The sequence below is a fragment of the Panicum hallii genome, chromosome 1 (assembly GCF_002211085.1).
Source record: "Panicum hallii strain FIL2 chromosome 1, PHallii_v3.1, whole genome shotgun sequence".
NCBI lineage: Eukaryota > Viridiplantae > Streptophyta > Magnoliopsida > Poales > Poaceae > Panicum > Panicum hallii.
Genome location: NC_038042.1, coordinates 53,220,956 through 53,236,637, shown reverse-complemented (window position 1 = coordinate 53,236,637; position 15,682 = coordinate 53,220,956). Strand labels below are relative to the sequence as shown.

Sequence of the window (15,682 nt, the reverse complement as noted above, 5' to 3'; positions counted from 1 at the left end):
TGCGACCGAGCGATGCTTTCGGATTGGACGGGGACGGCGCGGATCAGTCCATAGATCCCACTGCCTGCTCACGTGCTAGATCTGGCTACAGTGCCAGGACCCCCCACCCATGCAGGGAGGCAGGGAGCACAGGCAGATGAATGAGGCCTCGCCGTCCGCCCATCCGCACATGGCAAGATGCTCCTGCAAGCTCCAGTCTCGCGCCGCATGTCGTGCTGTGCGCCGTGGGCCGATTGTGGTCAGCAGCCCAGCGCTCAACACGAAGCTGACCTCCCCTGCTCGGAACGAAACCAAACCAACAGACATTTTGTGTGTGCAGGAGCAGGTGCAGCGCAGCACCCCAGACCGGATTTTTCTGCTGAGGCAAATCAAGCGGTAGCGGGGGGAAATGTTTAGAAATGGCACTGGCCATGTGCGTCGCATGGCCGGTTGCTCCCCGAGAAAAGGCGAAGCCTTTTTCCCTAGCAAAGCCATTTTTTTCTTCTTTTTGCCCATTTTTCTATCCATTCCTGTCCCTGCAGACATAATGCGCCATCGTTGCTTTCTCGCCGACGCGTGCTGAAGCTGAACTTTTTGTTTTTTCTCATGTCGAGCAATGCGATGAACCGCACACCTTTTGCGTGTTTGGGGAGAAAATATATCCTTGGTTTGGTGAGGTCCAATCGTGCAAGCCTGTGCTTTCGGCGGCTCCTTGACGCTGGGATCGCAAGGAAAGTAACCTCTCGAAGTCTTGCCTCGCTCCTTCGCTCTGCTCCGCCCCCAATCTCTCTGCCTGCTCAGTACTTATACCTCACGTCCACACCGCACGGCCTCGCTCGCGAGAGGGAGGAGCAGCATCCCAGGGATATCAGGACATGGGCGACGCGCGGTCGGAGGTGCCGCTGGCCGTGCTCCAGGACCGCCCGGGTTCGCCGGCGCCGCCGCCTGCGGACCCTGGCTCCGACATCGGTCAGCAAGAGGTGAGCTGAGCTCCCTCGCCCTCCGGTCTCCACCCTTTCCTATCTTGGTGTTTCTTGCTGTCCTTGTGTTCGCCGCCGCTGATCATCGGGTAAGCTTCTCCGGTAATGCTTGCCGGCAGCCTGGCGCACGTGTAGCTCTTTGCTTCGACTTGGGAGTCCCCGTTCGCCAGCCTGCCTCGCCGCCGGACATTCACATATCCGTTGACCTCTGACTTTATCGTCTCGTCTACCGATTCTTGACTCCTCAGTCCGTCGTCCTGACGCCTCAATGGCCTCATCATCATCAATGATTTGCCATTTTTTAAAGCCCATTGGCCTTCGATTGGGCCCGTAAAGTCAGGCAGCCAAGGCCCATAATATGGTCCAGTTGAGTTAACACGGCCCTACCCCGGCGGGACCAAACATTTTCTTTTTGAATGGGTCGGCATTACTGCCCGGCGGGACCAAACATGGTGGGCTTTTCCGGCAGTGGAGTGGGCGCCCGTTCCGATCTGGCCGCCGTGATTTCCTTACAGGTGCCATCAGCCGCCAATTTTATACATCTTTCGGAAGGTGGGAATGTCATCCACCTTCCAATATTTAAGATCCGTGTCCTTCCTTTGGCCGCCGTCGCTCGTGCCTATCTCCTTTCTCCGTCCCTTCTTCTTCCTCCGGCCTTCGTCGCGCATGCGCCGGCGAGATAGAGGAGGGGGAGCGGCCGGCGGCGAGGTTAGGGTTTTGAGGTTGCCGGGGCACGGAAGCTCCAATGATCGCCGGCTTTAGAAGAGAAGGTCGGGGGAGGAATCGACAGGCGGTGGGTCATGTGTGGGCGGACGGCGGAGCGCCGCCGGCGGGGGTGGTGGTTGCCGGCGGCCGGACCAGGTTCCGGGCGGGGCCGTGGTGTCGGAGAGGTTAGGGAGGGCGGGGATGCGCCGGCAGCGGGTGGACGGAGGGTGTCGTCTCCGCCGAAGACGGACAGGGCGGCGGCGGTGGCGGGCGAACAGTGGAAGGGAGGAGAAGAAGGAAGGAGGGAGGGCGGGCCTCGCTGGTGTCGGGGACAACGCCGGCGAGGCGGCGCGCGGGGTGGAAGAAGATGGCGTCGTGGGCCTAATGGGCTGGAAGATGGATAGCTTCCGGAAGCCATATAGGACCCCCGTCACCGGCCGCAACCCTCAAGTCTGAACACCGCCGCTACTTCGCCCAACGAATTCGTTTCAGGCGAGCAGTCGAAGCAGAGTCCTGGTCACGGGATGCTTGTATGCAGCCTCCCTCTTGGTTACGACTTCGAGTAGTCTGAGAGACACAGGACACATCTCCAATGGCAATGTTTCAATGAGCACGAGAGCAGACATTGGCCCCAACAGCTGCTGTTTCTGGTGGTGGCGGTGAATCGCTGCCTCCGTTTCCAATCTGTTTTCATGTGTCGTGATCATTCGTGGTATGATTTGGTTCGAAATCTGAATATTCTGTCTCCATGTTTGTTGAACTCGAATCCTATTGCAAATCATGCGAGCAATCATCTGACCGATCAATCTGTGTCCAATGTGCAGAAGCTCGCCCCGAACACCGGATCGGCAGCAAGTAGTGCTCCGATGGGCGAATGCAGCACGGAGTACAGGGTCCTCCCCAGCAGCAATGCCGATGCCAACGGCGTGGCGGCGTCGGCGCCGGCGCCGGCGTCGCTCCGCAAGGTCTCCATCGTCCCGCTGGTCTTCCTTATCTTCTACGAGGTCTCCGGCGGGCCGTTCGGCATCGAGGACAGCGTGGGCGCGGCGGGGCCGCTCCTCGCCATCGCCGGCTTCCTGGTCCTCCCGGTCATCTGGAGCATCCCGGAGGCGCTGATCACGGCGGAGCTGGGCACCATGTTCCCGGAGAACGGCGGGTACGTCGTGTGGGTCGCCTCGGCGCTCGGACCCTACTGGGGGTTCCAGCAGGGGTGGATGAAGTGGCTGAGCGGCGTCATCGACAACGCGCTGTACCCCGTCCTCTTCCTCGACTACCTCAAGTCCGCCGTGCCTGCGCTGGGCGGTGGCCCGCCGAGGGCGTTTGCGGTCCTGGGACTCACGGCGGTGCTGACGCTGCTCAACTACCGCGGGCTCACCGTCGTCGGCTGGGTAGCCATCTGCCTGGGCGTGTTTTCCGTCCTGCCGTTCTTCGTCATGGGCCTCATCTCGCTCCCCAAGCTCCGGCCGGCGAGGTGGCTGGTGGTGGACCTCCACAACGTGGACTGGAACCTGTACCTCAACACGCTGTTCTGGAACCTCAACTACTGGGACTCGATCAGCACGCTGTCCGGCGAAGTGGACAACCCCGGCAAGACGCTGCCCAAGGCGCTGTTCTACGCGGTCATCTTCGTGGTAGTGAGCTACCTGTACCCGCTCCTCGCCGGCACCGGCGCGGTGCCGCTGGACCGGTCGCAGTGGAGCGACGGCTACTTCGCGGACCTTGCCAAGCTCCTCGGCGGCGCGTGGCTGATGTGGTGGGTGCAGGCGGCGGCGGCGATGTCGAACATGGGCATGTTCGTGGCCGAGATGAGCAGCGACTCGTACCAGCTGCTGGGCATGGCGGAGCGGGGCATGCTGCCGGCCTTCTTCGCGCGGCGGTCGCGGCACGGGACGCCGCTGGTGGGCATCCTCTTCTCGGCGTCGGGCGTGCTGCTGCTCTCCTCCATGAGCTTCCAGGAGATCGTGGCCGCCGAGAACTTCCTCTACTGCTTCGGCATGCTGCTGGAGTTCATCGCCTTCGTGCTGCTGCGCGTGCGGCGGCCCGACGCGCCCCGGCCGTACCGCATCCCGCTCGGCACCGCCGGGTGCGTAGCGATGCTGGTGCCGCCCACGGCGCTGATCGTGGTGGTGCTCGCGCTGTCGACGCTCAAGGTGGCGCTCGTGAGCCTCGGCGCCGTGGCCGTCGGCCTCGTGCTGCAGCCGCTGCTGAGGCTCGTGGAGAAGAAGGGGTGGCTCAGGTTCGCCGTGAACTCGGACCTCCCTGACATCGGCGTGGGGCACGCGCACGCACCCGCCGCGGCAGACGAGACGCTGGCGCCGTAGCCCCGTGGGTGGGCTGTGTCAAACCAGCTTAGATTTGGGCTTCGCTTCACAGCGCGCGGTGGGCTCAGATCTCAAACGATAGCCCACGGAGGCCCGCGTCCCCTGATTTTGCCACTATTGCTGGCCGTGGAGGACTTTTGAGTCGTAACACGCTGGAGGCTTGTTGACATTGGTCGTGTAGGATGACACAGTAGCGTGTTCTGGCAGTTTTTGAAAAGCATTGTGTTCTGTATCCATTTCAGTTCATGAGCTAGTTGAGGGAACTTCGGTGGCAAGTGGCATCAAACGGATTTCGATCTGAATGTTTTTGCAGTGTATCTAGTCTCTGCTGCGCATTCCTACTACAGTCTTCAAAATTTCGGTCAAAAAAACAACAAACCATCCAAGACAACACAAAGTACACAACCAAAGCCTACCTCAAGGAACCAACCAAACCAGCACGTTAAGCTTGCACGTGCTTGAAGATCAGCAACCTCAAATGGTGCCCGATTTGTGCCTGGAAACACGCCTAACTGTCTGTTTGGAGAATATAAAGTTAAGTGCTAAATTTTAGCACGTATTAGCACTCATATATATATGCTAAAGTTTTTGAATCTTGATTAAAATTTAATCCATCTTATTAGCACTTCCGTTTAGATATATTAGTACTAAAATATAGCACTTTCACACGCGTCAGAACTTGGATGCCTAAATCTTTGGAGCCACAGCCGCCTCCGGACCTCGTTTTCTGTATCAGGTTAGCAGCCATCATGATTTGACATCCATGTCTCCACTCTGCTTGTTGCTGCCTCCTGAACAGTGACTTCAGTTTATTCTCGAGAAGCAGCCTCCGACTAGCATGACAGGTGGGCCCAGCCTGGAGTTGCCCTTGCACCCACCGGCCGTCCGTCGCGTGAAGAAGCGAAAACAAATTGGGGACGCCTGCCGCAACCGCGATCGACCACGTATCGCTCAGTCACAGCGCCCGACCACAGGAGCAGCGAGGCCAGCGCATTCCAGTCCAGAGAGATCCTCCGTTCGCCCACCGCACCGCTCGCCGGCGAAGATGAGCTCCCGCGCCGCCGGATCCGTCCTCCTGCACCACCTGGGCCCGCGCGTCTTCGGCCCGGTTTCCTCCCCGGCGGCCGCGGCGCCGAGGCCCTTGCTCGCCCTGGCCGGCGGAGGGGAACGGGGAGCCGCCGCAGTGTGGGTGCGGCTTCTGTCCACCGCCGCCGCCGAGGCGAAGGAGGAGGCGGCAGCGTCCAAGGGGAGCGCTGGCAGCACCGTGGCCGCCAAGGCGGAGGCGGCCGCGTCCAAGGGGAACGCTGGCAGCACCGCGGCTGCCAAGGCGGAGGCGGCGGAGGCCGTGAAGGAGGGGGATGGGAAGAAGAGCCCCGTGGTCAACAGCTACTGGGGCATCGAGCCGTCCAAGCTGGTGAACAAGGACGGCGTCGAGTGGAGGTGGTCTTGCTTCAGGGTAAGTCGTAGCTCACCGTTTCCTGCTTAGAGAGCCCGCACCGTCTGCTGATCATGATCTCAATTGGCGTGTCCCGTGTGCTAATTCTGCAGCCATGGGAGACGTACAAGCCGGACACCTCGATCGATCTCACCAGGCACCACGAGCCCAAGGTGCTGCTCGACAAGCTCGCCTACTGGACCGTCAAATCGTTGCGCGCGCCCACTGACATCTTCTTCCAGGTCTCTCCGGAGTTCTTTTCTCTCGCATCGCATCTCCCATCTTCTTGGAGCAGAGCACCCTGCACCCATGTCGACCCCCGATAAAACAGGACTAATTGTGTGCAGAGGAGGTACGGCTGCCGCGCGATGATGCTGGAGACGGTGGCGGCGGTGCCGGGGATGGTGGGCGGCATGCTGCTTCACCTGCGCTCGCTCCGCCGCTTCGAGCACAGCGGGGGCTGGATCCGGACGCTGCTGGAGGAGGCCGAGAACGAGCGCATGCACCTCATGACCTTCATGGAGGTGGCCAAGCCCAGGTGGTACGAGCGCGCGCTCGTCCTCGCCGTGCAGGGCGTCTTCTTCAACGCCTACTTCCTCGGTTACCTCATCTCCCCCAAGTTCGCGCACCGCGTCGTCGGCTACCTCGAGGAGGAGGCCATCCACTCCTACACCGAGTACCTCAAGGACATCGAGGACGGCAAGATCGAGAACGTCCCCGCGCCGGCCATCGCCATCGACTACTGGCAGCTCCCAGCCGATGCCACACTCAAGGATGTCGTCATCATGGTGCGGGCCGACGAGGCACACCACCGCGACGTCAACCATTTTGCCTCGGTATGTCCATTGGAGGATTACCTCGGTCAGATCTTATATGGTTCACACGAATTGTGATGCCTGAATATGGTCAAATCTTGTATGGTTCAAGCGGCATACGGATTGGGATTTCTGAATTCCTTTGCTTCTGATGTGCAGGACGTCCATTACCAGGGGATGGAGCTCAAGGAGACACCTGCGCCGATTGAATATCATTGAAGAAACCGGTTTTGTGACAGTTCTTCATTTTTACATTTTACTAGATGTAGGTAGTTCCACTGCACACACACACACGCACACACTCTCTCTCTGTATGTATGAACTCCTATATTTCCGTTAGTTAATGGAAATGGGGCAGGGCCTCGCGTCGCTAAAAGGTAGTTCCACTTTTAAAAAATTAGAAGTAGGTTGCTAGTAACACTTGACAAATAAATGGAGTCTCCCTGGTTGTTCTTAGATCTTGGACCTTGATACGTGCTTGACTATTCAGCTTACTGAATCTTCTCCTGAAATATACCATCACCTTGAAGCCTGGTGTAAGCTGCCCTTCCTCTCGTCATTTCCAGCATCTTCACATGCACCAGCAAAAGGCTAACATGATAATAGTACAAGTGTAGAACCCAATTTAACATAAATAATGCACGGCAAAATGGTCAGGTGGAGAGCATCCTGACTGAGCCATATAATTAGGACATTGTGCAAAACCAAATGAAAGTTTAATTAGCTCTTTCAACGCAAGAAGTACTTCGGTGATGAAAGAACTAATAATGTCCCTCGTTCTAACCATAGATGAATCCTGCAGATTGACAAGTGTATAGTTCTTGTTACTCCTCTTGCGGGTCAGCATGCATATTTGTCAGAAAAAAAAAACAGAACAATGTGTTTAGTTTTACCAACCTTCAAAATGTAAACACAGTTAAGCTGCTGGATAATTTCAAAGGAATAGCTAAAGTCTCAGTGCAGGATGGTACTTCGGTTCTTTTTTGTCAAGATACTTGGAATGATCAAGTACCCAAATAGGCTTACCCTGAGCTCTATTCCTTTGCCAAGAGCATCAATATCACATTCAAGGAAGCTACTCTCCTGCCTTCATTCTCCCAAAACTTCCACGTACTCTTATCAATTCAGGCCTATCAACAGAATCAGGATTTCATCAACTCTGATAAATGGGTGGCAACATCATGAGGAAACTGATCAATGGAGCTACATCTGGGGCAACACTCTCTTCTCAACCTCAAAAGTCTACAAGGCTCTAATCGGACACAGAAGGACCCACCCTATTTTTGGATGGCTATGGAGAGCCAAATGTCAAATAAAACTTAAGGTTTTCTTCTGGTTACTACTTAAAGATAGAGTTTACAAGAGATCTGCTCAGAAGGAAAAGAATGATACTAGATTCGTCCACTTATGATCTCTGCATTTATAGAGACTTGAAACTGCTGCTCATTTATTTGGGGTCCCTTTCTTCATGGAAATTATTATTCTCATGACTTGGAGCATTTGGACAACTAGGAACGATTGGATCTTCAATGAAACTGACCCCTCGGTGGCCTCTTGTCGAAGAAAGTTTATCTCTGAGTTCAGGCTTGCTCTGCTTAAAGATAAACCTCGTGTGGCGGCCATGGAGTCTTGGATTTCTTCTCTTTAATCTGTTTTCTTATTTTCTTCTGGTCTCCTTAGGGAGCACCTTTCTGTACTGTCTTGCCGGACCTGTTTGGCTTTTCTTTTTAGCATACATAATCAGTAGGGACTTGCCCCTCCTGTTCTCCTAAAAAGAAAAGGTGATAGAGGCATTCAAGCCTGTAGCGTTTGGAGGGAAATTGACAGGGCATCGATGAAACTATCGATTCCAACATGGCATCCAAATTCTTTTCAACAAATTCAGCATCCGGCAGTTTCTTTTCTCGCTTTCCTTCGAGGCTCTGCTCCCCTGAATCCTGAATCTCCAATAAGGATGAACTTGTGATGAACTTTGATCGACCTGCGCGTCAGATGATCTGCACCCGAGGACAAGAAGACACAGGTCGCCGATATACACATCGCAATAATTCGAACGAGGTACTGCACTTGACTCGCCGTCCGTTAGTTGCGTTCGATCTTCGATGATGAACGAGCTGCTTAGCTGCAGACTACACGCGCCACACGACACGACGGCTTGATCGCGGCCGTCGCCATGAATCCATGATGTTCCTGACGCTGGCCTCCGCCCCGGGCGGCCGCACCCGTGCAACGGGTTCTCTCCAGAGAGGATACGTCGATGCGGGAGCCAGCCGGGATGCGGCGGACCAACTGCCAGAAGTGGCGCGGAGCGTATGGCCTGCCTGATATCCTCGCCGGGACGTTCGTCTCTGGCGCCGCCTTTCTGGGCCGCGACCAGCGGCGCAGCAATGGCCGCCGGACAGCCGAAGCCCTTTCTACGCAACACGTTCGGCACGGGAGGATCGCCATGGACGGCGCGTCGCTGCCGCTCGCGAGTTTGACCGAACGCCACGAGCACAAGTCGCGAGGCCGTGGACGAGGACGCGCCCGGCACGGCGGCACCGGCCGCCAAAGTCCAAACCGTCGTGTCTGAGGGCCTCCGGGGCGCTCAGAGAAGGGCTCTCCAGGACGGCGCCATCGAAGCGGGTACGGTGCGGAAGCTCCATGCCTCCGACACCCCGGCGAGGCGCCGCGAGAAGCGCGCGCGGCTACGACCAGGGTGGACGGTAAATCAAATACCGTCCACCTGGGTCGTTGCCGTACGTTGGATCCGATCTCTACAGTCCTGATTTAGAGGGTGTTTGTTTCCCACATAAATTATATAATCTAGCTTACAATCTATAATATGAAACAAACATACTATAGATTACAGCTAGATTATTATAATCCAATAAGCTACTCTTCTCTAGCTTGGATAGATTATATAATCTTGGGGGGAAACAAAGGGCCTTACCAATTCACAGGCCCCGCCTCCGCCTGGAATCGGAAGAGCGCCGTCCAGGAGACCAGGACCTGCGCGGCCGGGAATAGATCGTCTGCAGTCAGGTTCCGTGACGCTCCTCTGCAGTCAGCCGCATCGCACCATCCGCTGCGATCGAGCGGTGATGAGCTCCCACGCGCTTCCCCCTGTCCACGTGATGGGCCACGGCCCAACAGAAGGGCCTGTATGACTGGAAAGAGCTGCGGCTGCTTACTTTTTTAGCGCGAATGCTAGCTTTTTGGCGCGAGGACGAGCTGGGTGAGGCGGCGATCATCTGGTGCCCGTGCTCCTTCACCATCTATTTTTTCTTTTGCGAACGTCCCTTAGCACTCACATCTAGCGAGCAACAGGTCCAGTAATCTGCACTCGCATCTCTTCCCCCGTGTACTTAGATTGCAATGGTGTTCTCATTTAATTGCCTTCCACCTCCCTCATCACTTCCTCTATACTCTTATCAGATAATGGCCTGGTGTTCTAATTTGATTGCCTCCTACCTCCCTTATTAGATTGTGTTGGAATTGATTGAAGGAAACATCAAGTTGCCTCAAACAAAGCGAGATCTGCCTCAAACAAAACAGGAGCCCAGCTGCAAAAGGAAGAAGGCAGCGTAGCTGCGAAGGGGAAGGAGCTCCGTGGTGGTGTGGGCCGTGATGGGCCACTTGACCTGCTGCTATGTGCGGCCTGTGAGATGAGGTCAACGAGATTGTCGCGTGGGAGCTCATCACCGCTCGATCGCAGCGGACGGTGCGATGCGGCTGACTGTAGAGGAGCGTCACGGAGCCTGACTGCAGACGATCTGATTCCCGCGGCCGCGCCTGTAGCTGCCGGCCTGCCGCACGCGCGCCGCCCATCGGCGTTCACCGCACCGGCCGGCCGCCCTCCCTCCGAGCCGCCGCTTCCCTTTTCCTGAACATGGATACGCCGCCGCACGTCCGCCCGCCCGCACGCAAGACCCTTCGCTCGCATCAAAGTAGCTCCCCTGCGGCCCTGCCCCTCGCTTCAAGTTGCCACCACTGAGCTCGGCAGCAAGATGGAGCATCCGCAAGATCGTCGGAGTCTCGCGAGTTCATCGTCAGATCGCTCAACCTGTCGAAGACCCAAGTGGTGCCCAAGAACTGCATGGTTGGTTTTCCCGTTTCTGCTGTTTTTGATCTGAGCCTTGTTTTTACAACTTTTCCCGCCCAGTGACCACTTTCAGTTCAGGGATCTAATGCTCTTTAGAAACTAGTGACCACTTTCAGGTGTAGAACTGTAGATTGGCCTTGTGCAGTTGTGCTTGCCATAAATCTTTTACCTGCTCTCACAAAATGACGACAAAGAAACTAGAGAATTACCCTGCTTGGAAACGCTGCATGACCCTTGCAGCTCTTTCGATTCTAGATACATATGAATTACACAGATCTCGTATAAGATTAGCTCAATTGCTATGCTTATTCGGAGCCTCTTGCCACAAATTTTACATCAGACCAACGCTGTAAACAAGCATCCTCAGGATTGCCGAAAGAATTTCTCACAACACAAGGGGAACTCTTAGATTAAACTATGGCTGTCGTCCTTCTACAGATTTTTCATCTCATGTGCTGATTCATCTTCAAATCCGCCGTAGACCGGTGGTCGTAGCCTCCTCTGATGTTCAGATCCAGCAGCAGCAGTCCTTCATCTGGAGTGCACTTGACATCCTCGCCGTCATGAACTCCATGGTACAGCTGAAAGCCTAGATTGCTCGCTCTGAGGTTGTCCTCGGTCATGGCTTTCGCCAGTTCGCCATTGTTCTGCTCACACGCTTGTGACACGTTGTCCATGAAACCTGAGAGCGCGAGGTTGAAGTCTGTCAGCTGCGACCTGGTTGCCTCCAGGTTCGCAGCTCCTGTTGCGTCGTAGGACAGGTTGTTCTGGGCTTTCTCTAGTATTGTTTGCAGGTATTTGCCTTGGGCCTCGATTCGCATTTGCAGCTTCTTCTGCACCTGCATGTGCAAAACAAAGTAAGAGGCCAGAATTTCGTGTCTGTGACTGCAAAAGTCGTAGTAGGGATGATTGTTTGTTAGTCTCACCTCAAGCTGCTCATGGAGTTTCCTTTGGACTTCAATTTGGTACTTCAGCGCATCCGCAAGTGGCGTTTCTCTGATCCATGTTCAGAAATGGTAAGCCAAACAGAAATAAGACAATGAAAACTGAGATAAAAAAAAAGCTCATAACGGAAACTATTTGGAAAATCGTAACTAGTAATTCAGATTTCAGAGAATGACAGTACGGAATGCAGCTTACTTGGGCAAACTTTAATTATTTGTTTCAAGTAAATGATTAGTCCGGCCCCTGAGTTAGATATTGCTACTTGTATCAGTTTAGTGACAAAGATAAAAAAACGATTCTGAATCCTGATCCGGCATATAATTTGTATAAATTGAGTGACAAAGTCCTCATCCACAATTTTTAGGTTATTTTTTAAAACAATTAACTAGTGTGATGACACCATAAAATTCAGTTATGCAACTTATTAATCAACACCTGAATTGTAGGATTTGATAGACCCCTATAACTTGTCACATCAACGCCCCTTTCCTGTGACTTCATCTGCCCAATCATTGACCGTCCAGTACTATTTGAGTAAGGACGTTGTGTTCAAAAATTAAGGATGATATTTATCTTCTATCATAGCAGACCAAGTATATTTAAACCACTAATATAGTACGATCTATATCCTTTGTTTTCGAGGAAGATAGTACGATCAATAGGCATCTTGTTCCAGGCCCTGCCAGCAACAAATGCTGCCAATTTGTTCTATCCTACTTCATGATCATCATGGCGTTTTGGCAGCGACAGTTTAGTTTGTTGTCCTTGAATTATTGCTGTTCGAGGGAGACGATAGATGCATGTTCTTCAGACATTATGGCGGTGGCAAAAAGCAGGCATGCATGGCACTGATGTGAAAGGAAGCATGCAGGATAGGATGGTGACTGCTCGTCTGCTACTTACCCCGTATTGTTACCGGCCGTAGATGGAATGCTAGGAGGTACTGGAGCGGAGAAATTGATGCCCTGTGCTGCGAATGCTGTGAAAAGAGAAAGAAAAAATGGTAAGATTTCGAGAACAAAGCTTCATCCTTTCTTTTTCATTTTACCAGTTCAGTTTCAGTAGTGGTATTTGCAAGGTGCATACCCCCTCTGCTGGCTTCCAAGCCTGTATCTTTCTTGCTCTGCTTTCCAAGCCTGTATTTCTGCGACAAGAGGGATCGTCGTGAACAAGCACAAATCAGCACCGGACAGAGCGATATAAAGTGGACGACTGGCAGCAGTTACAATTGTTACACATGAAATTGCATAGAAGGGATCGGAGTAGCTGGTACCTGGAGATGACTCTTGAGGTGGTACAAGGTGAGCCCTTTCATTCCCATCAGCCTCAGCACCGACTTGGGCGTCGCTTCTGTCGTCGTCGCACAGCGCAATCAAATGGAAAACGATGTCAGAACCTCCGAAACAGAAGTTGCAATGTGATCACGACTAGGAGCCCTGATCAGCGAATCTGTTAATCAGAAGGGCACCATGCATGACTATCATGCAGTTAGATCAAGTGTTCTTGGCATCTTTGTGCACGCCCGTACTAAGCCAAACAGCCAGCGCGCAGAGCAGATGAATTCGGAGCTGGAGCATGCATGCTGCTGTTTAGCACCACTGTTCCATCTAGCTGATGGGAGGTAAAGCTGTGTTTGTTTGTACTTTGTAGTTTGTACTAGTGCAGGAAGGAAGCAGCAAATGGAGAGGGCATGCGGGTACTCACTGTCGGGCCCGCCGAGCTTGGTGACGGCCTCGACGAAGCGCTCGTGAAGGTCGGGCGTCCACCGCAGCCGCGGCTTGGGGTCCCGCGACAGCACCACGCCGCCCATCGCCGCCGCGCCGCCGTACCCCGCCCTCTCCATCCCCTCGAACATGCTGACCGCGCGGCCTGTCTCTCGGTCTCGGTCTGATCCTCGCTCCCCGCGCCCGCGGCCGGCTTGTCGATTGCGGAGCAGCTGGCTCGCCGCGGCGCGGCAGCGATCCGTACGCCTGCGCTGCAACTAGCTAGCTCGCAGCTCGCGAACACGCGCGTCCGCCCCGGCCGGCTGCTGCTTGCAGCTACCTAGAGGCAGCGGCCGCACGGCGCGGTGTGAATCTGGTGCCGGGGGGGGGGGGGGTGTGGCGGTGGAGCCGGAGTCCGGGGAGGTAGCGTAGGATTGCGGCGAAGCCCGAGGCGGATTCCCGACGGGAATGTGCGAGGAGTGGCGCGTTCGAAGGCTGGGCGGAGAGACAGGGACAGAGAGAGGAATATGTAGATAGGGAGAGAAAGCGAGGAGAGCGCATCGGCATCGCCTCTCCCCATCATCATCGCCATGTACGTACTCGCTAGTCATGTGTGAGCGGAATCTCGGGGAGCCTTGTGCCAGGGGGCAAGCCCGGCCGGCGGCCGGGACAGAGCTAACAAACGCCAACGACGCCCAACCGGGACGCGCCGCGTGGACGCCGCCGCCCCGCGGGGTCGTCGGCACCGCGCCGCCGCGGCCGTCCGATCGGGCGACCGGCGCTCGCGCCGTCCGATTCGTGATCTCTTTCTGTTGGGCTTCAGAGCTCAGAGATCGGAAGGGAGGGGCGCGCGCGGGACAGGACAGGTCAAGGCCTCAAGGGGCATGTGCGGCGGCGCGCCACGTGGAGGCCGGCCCCCGACAGGCGCGGGGCTGGCATGTTTGCGTGCCGCGCTATGTCTTCCGGTCGCAGGCCATAGAAGCTGTCTGATCGCTGCTAGATTTGCCCCTCGAGGACGACACTGTGCACTGTACAGTACGTGCCTAGGCGCCATCCGCCGCCTGTCATGTCCATCCCCGGCGGCAGCCGGAGCCCGGCCGGCCGGGAGCCTGGGATCAAGAGCGACGCCACTGCATATACCGGCACCAAACGACGAGGTGATCACCGATCAGCACTACAGCTCGCGAGAGCGACCAGCCCAATGCGCGTGTGGATATGCCGGTGGAATTTTGTGATGGGTGATCGACAGCGAGCTGCGAACAGCCTTTCCGGCCTTTGCCGAGGGGAATATTCCGGCCCGGCGGAGAGCGAAAGGGCGGGCGGGGTGGTGTCTCGTGGGCCCCCGCCCACCGGTGGGAGGAATATTCGCGGGCGCCAACTTGGCGGTGACCGCCGCCCCACCCCCGCCTCCGTCCGCCGGGCGCCCAAATCGCCTCCCGCTTTTTCGTCGTGTTGCTCTCTCGATCGATCGCTCGCTTGGCCGCGGAGCCGGAGCGCACGTCGAGGGAGAGCGTCACCGCGTCAGCGTGAGCATCGGCTAGCGTCGCGAGGACCCAGGAGCTAGCTCGGTGCCGACGGTTACACGCCGTGCCGTGCTCGATCTCATTTCTCATGCTACCGAGAATTATGACGGCTAATGGCATGCATGCACGTCACATGGTTAGTACTTATCTGTGGCACTACATAACGTGACCTGCGAAGCTGAATTGTGCCTCTGCCTCGTTAAAAAAAAGAAGTGTGTCTCTCCCTAAAATAAGTGATCTTCGGACTGTGGACATCAGTACATGACCGGGCAATGGAATCCGAGGCGTGAAATTTTAAACAGCGGCTCGGTGACAATGTCGCCAATTAGGTGCGGGTATAGCAGTAAAGCATCGAAGATAGAGATGAAGGCAGTAAAGAAATAGTAGGGCCTACGTAGAAGATGCCGTCCCCCATGTTTAGGGCTGTAGGGTCAGCTTGAGGATGAAAGATTCTTCTTTGGGGCCCGGAGGCGCGCATAGATTTTGGTTGAGGGGCTAGCTATCCTACGATTCGTTCGTCTTTGTTCGCATTCCCTCTCTTACCCTACCCTAAAGCAAACGCCTTTCAGCCGCATCGCGTACTTAGGTTTCAGTTTTGGGGATGGAATCGCATGCTTAAAGGGAGGCCGTCGAACAATTTGGATCCATTCCTAGCGTGCCAATAACATGGCTTTTTGTTCATAGCTCAGACCCATCCCAGTTCGTGAGTTTTGGAGGCATCTACGGACCCTTGTATCCGCGACGACTACCTGATGGGGGAAGGAATGAAGCCACCGAACGAACCGGGCTCTTCCCGGCCGGGCACGACGCGCGCGCGCATGTCTCGCGGCGCGACACATGACAGCGCGGGCGCGAGCCGGGACGGTCGTCTCGCCGCTCTGCCGTGCCGGCCGCTCCGCTCCACATGCGGAGGATCACATGCCGCTGGCCGTGTCCTGGCGGAGGGGATCCGAGAGCGCGGGCAGGCGCAGGCCTCGGCCGGGCCGCGCGGGGTTGTTGGGTGGTGGCGCGGCAGCGAGCCAGGGGGATGAGCTGTGCGGCCGTGGGAGCGGGGGGGAGGGAACACGCGGAATCTCTCGTGCTCTCCACTATTCTTCTACTCCCCGTAGCGCTTACCGCGCCACCGCTCGCGCGTCGGTTCTCCGGCCTCCCCGTGCGCCTGGCGCGGAAGTGGCGAACCGGCGAGCCTGGC

At 56.0% G+C, this 15,682-nt stretch overlaps 3 protein-coding genes across 5 annotated transcripts; 2 read left to right on the top strand and 1 right to left on the bottom strand.

Moving 5' to 3' along the window:
* Positions 1 to 658: 658 nt before the first annotated feature.
* On the top strand, positions 659 to 4,302 carry LOC112883635 (polyamine transporter PUT1). Of its 3 annotated transcripts, XR_003226903.1 has the most exons (3): positions 659 to 959; positions 2,489 to 4,097; positions 4,134 to 4,302. XR_003226903.1 is itself a non-coding variant. In XM_025948976.1 (2 exons), exons 1-2 carry the CDS (start codon positions 855 to 857, stop codon positions 3,983 to 3,985), a joined length of 1,602 nt encoding a protein of 533 aa, XP_025804761.1. In that variant the 5' UTR covers positions 659 to 854; the 3' UTR covers positions 3,986 to 4,302. The 3 variants fall into 3 exon arrangements, 2 of the variants coding, with proteins under 2 accessions (XP_025804761.1, XP_025804763.1); XM_025948976.1 differs by having other exon boundaries at positions 2,489 to 4,302; XM_025948978.1 differs by lacking the exon at positions 659 to 959 and adding an exon at positions 975 to 2,376 and having other exon boundaries at positions 2,489 to 4,302.
* A 601-nt stretch (positions 4,303 to 4,903) lies between these two features.
* Positions 4,904 to 6,696, top strand: LOC112878726 (ubiquinol oxidase 1c, mitochondrial-like). Its single transcript, XM_025942936.1, has 4 exons — positions 4,904 to 5,441; positions 5,534 to 5,662; positions 5,768 to 6,256; positions 6,395 to 6,696. Exons 1-4 carry the CDS (start codon positions 5,031 to 5,033, stop codon positions 6,452 to 6,454), a joined length of 1,089 nt encoding a protein of 362 aa, XP_025798721.1. The 5' UTR covers positions 4,904 to 5,030; the 3' UTR covers positions 6,455 to 6,696.
* Positions 6,697 to 10,530: 3,834 nt separating this feature from the next.
* Positions 10,531 to 13,353, bottom strand: LOC112887056 (myb family transcription factor PHL11-like). The gene is made up of 6 exons (XM_025953140.1): positions 12,969 to 13,353; positions 12,538 to 12,614; positions 12,351 to 12,408; positions 12,168 to 12,243; positions 11,246 to 11,315; positions 10,531 to 11,158 (listed from the first exon to the last, which is right to left on the bottom strand). The coding sequence occupies exons 1-6, from the start codon at positions 13,117 to 13,119 to the stop codon at positions 10,763 to 10,765; spliced, it is 828 nt and encodes a 275-aa protein (XP_025808925.1). The 5' UTR covers positions 13,120 to 13,353; the 3' UTR covers positions 10,531 to 10,762.
* Positions 13,354 to 15,682: the final 2,329 nt, after the last annotated feature.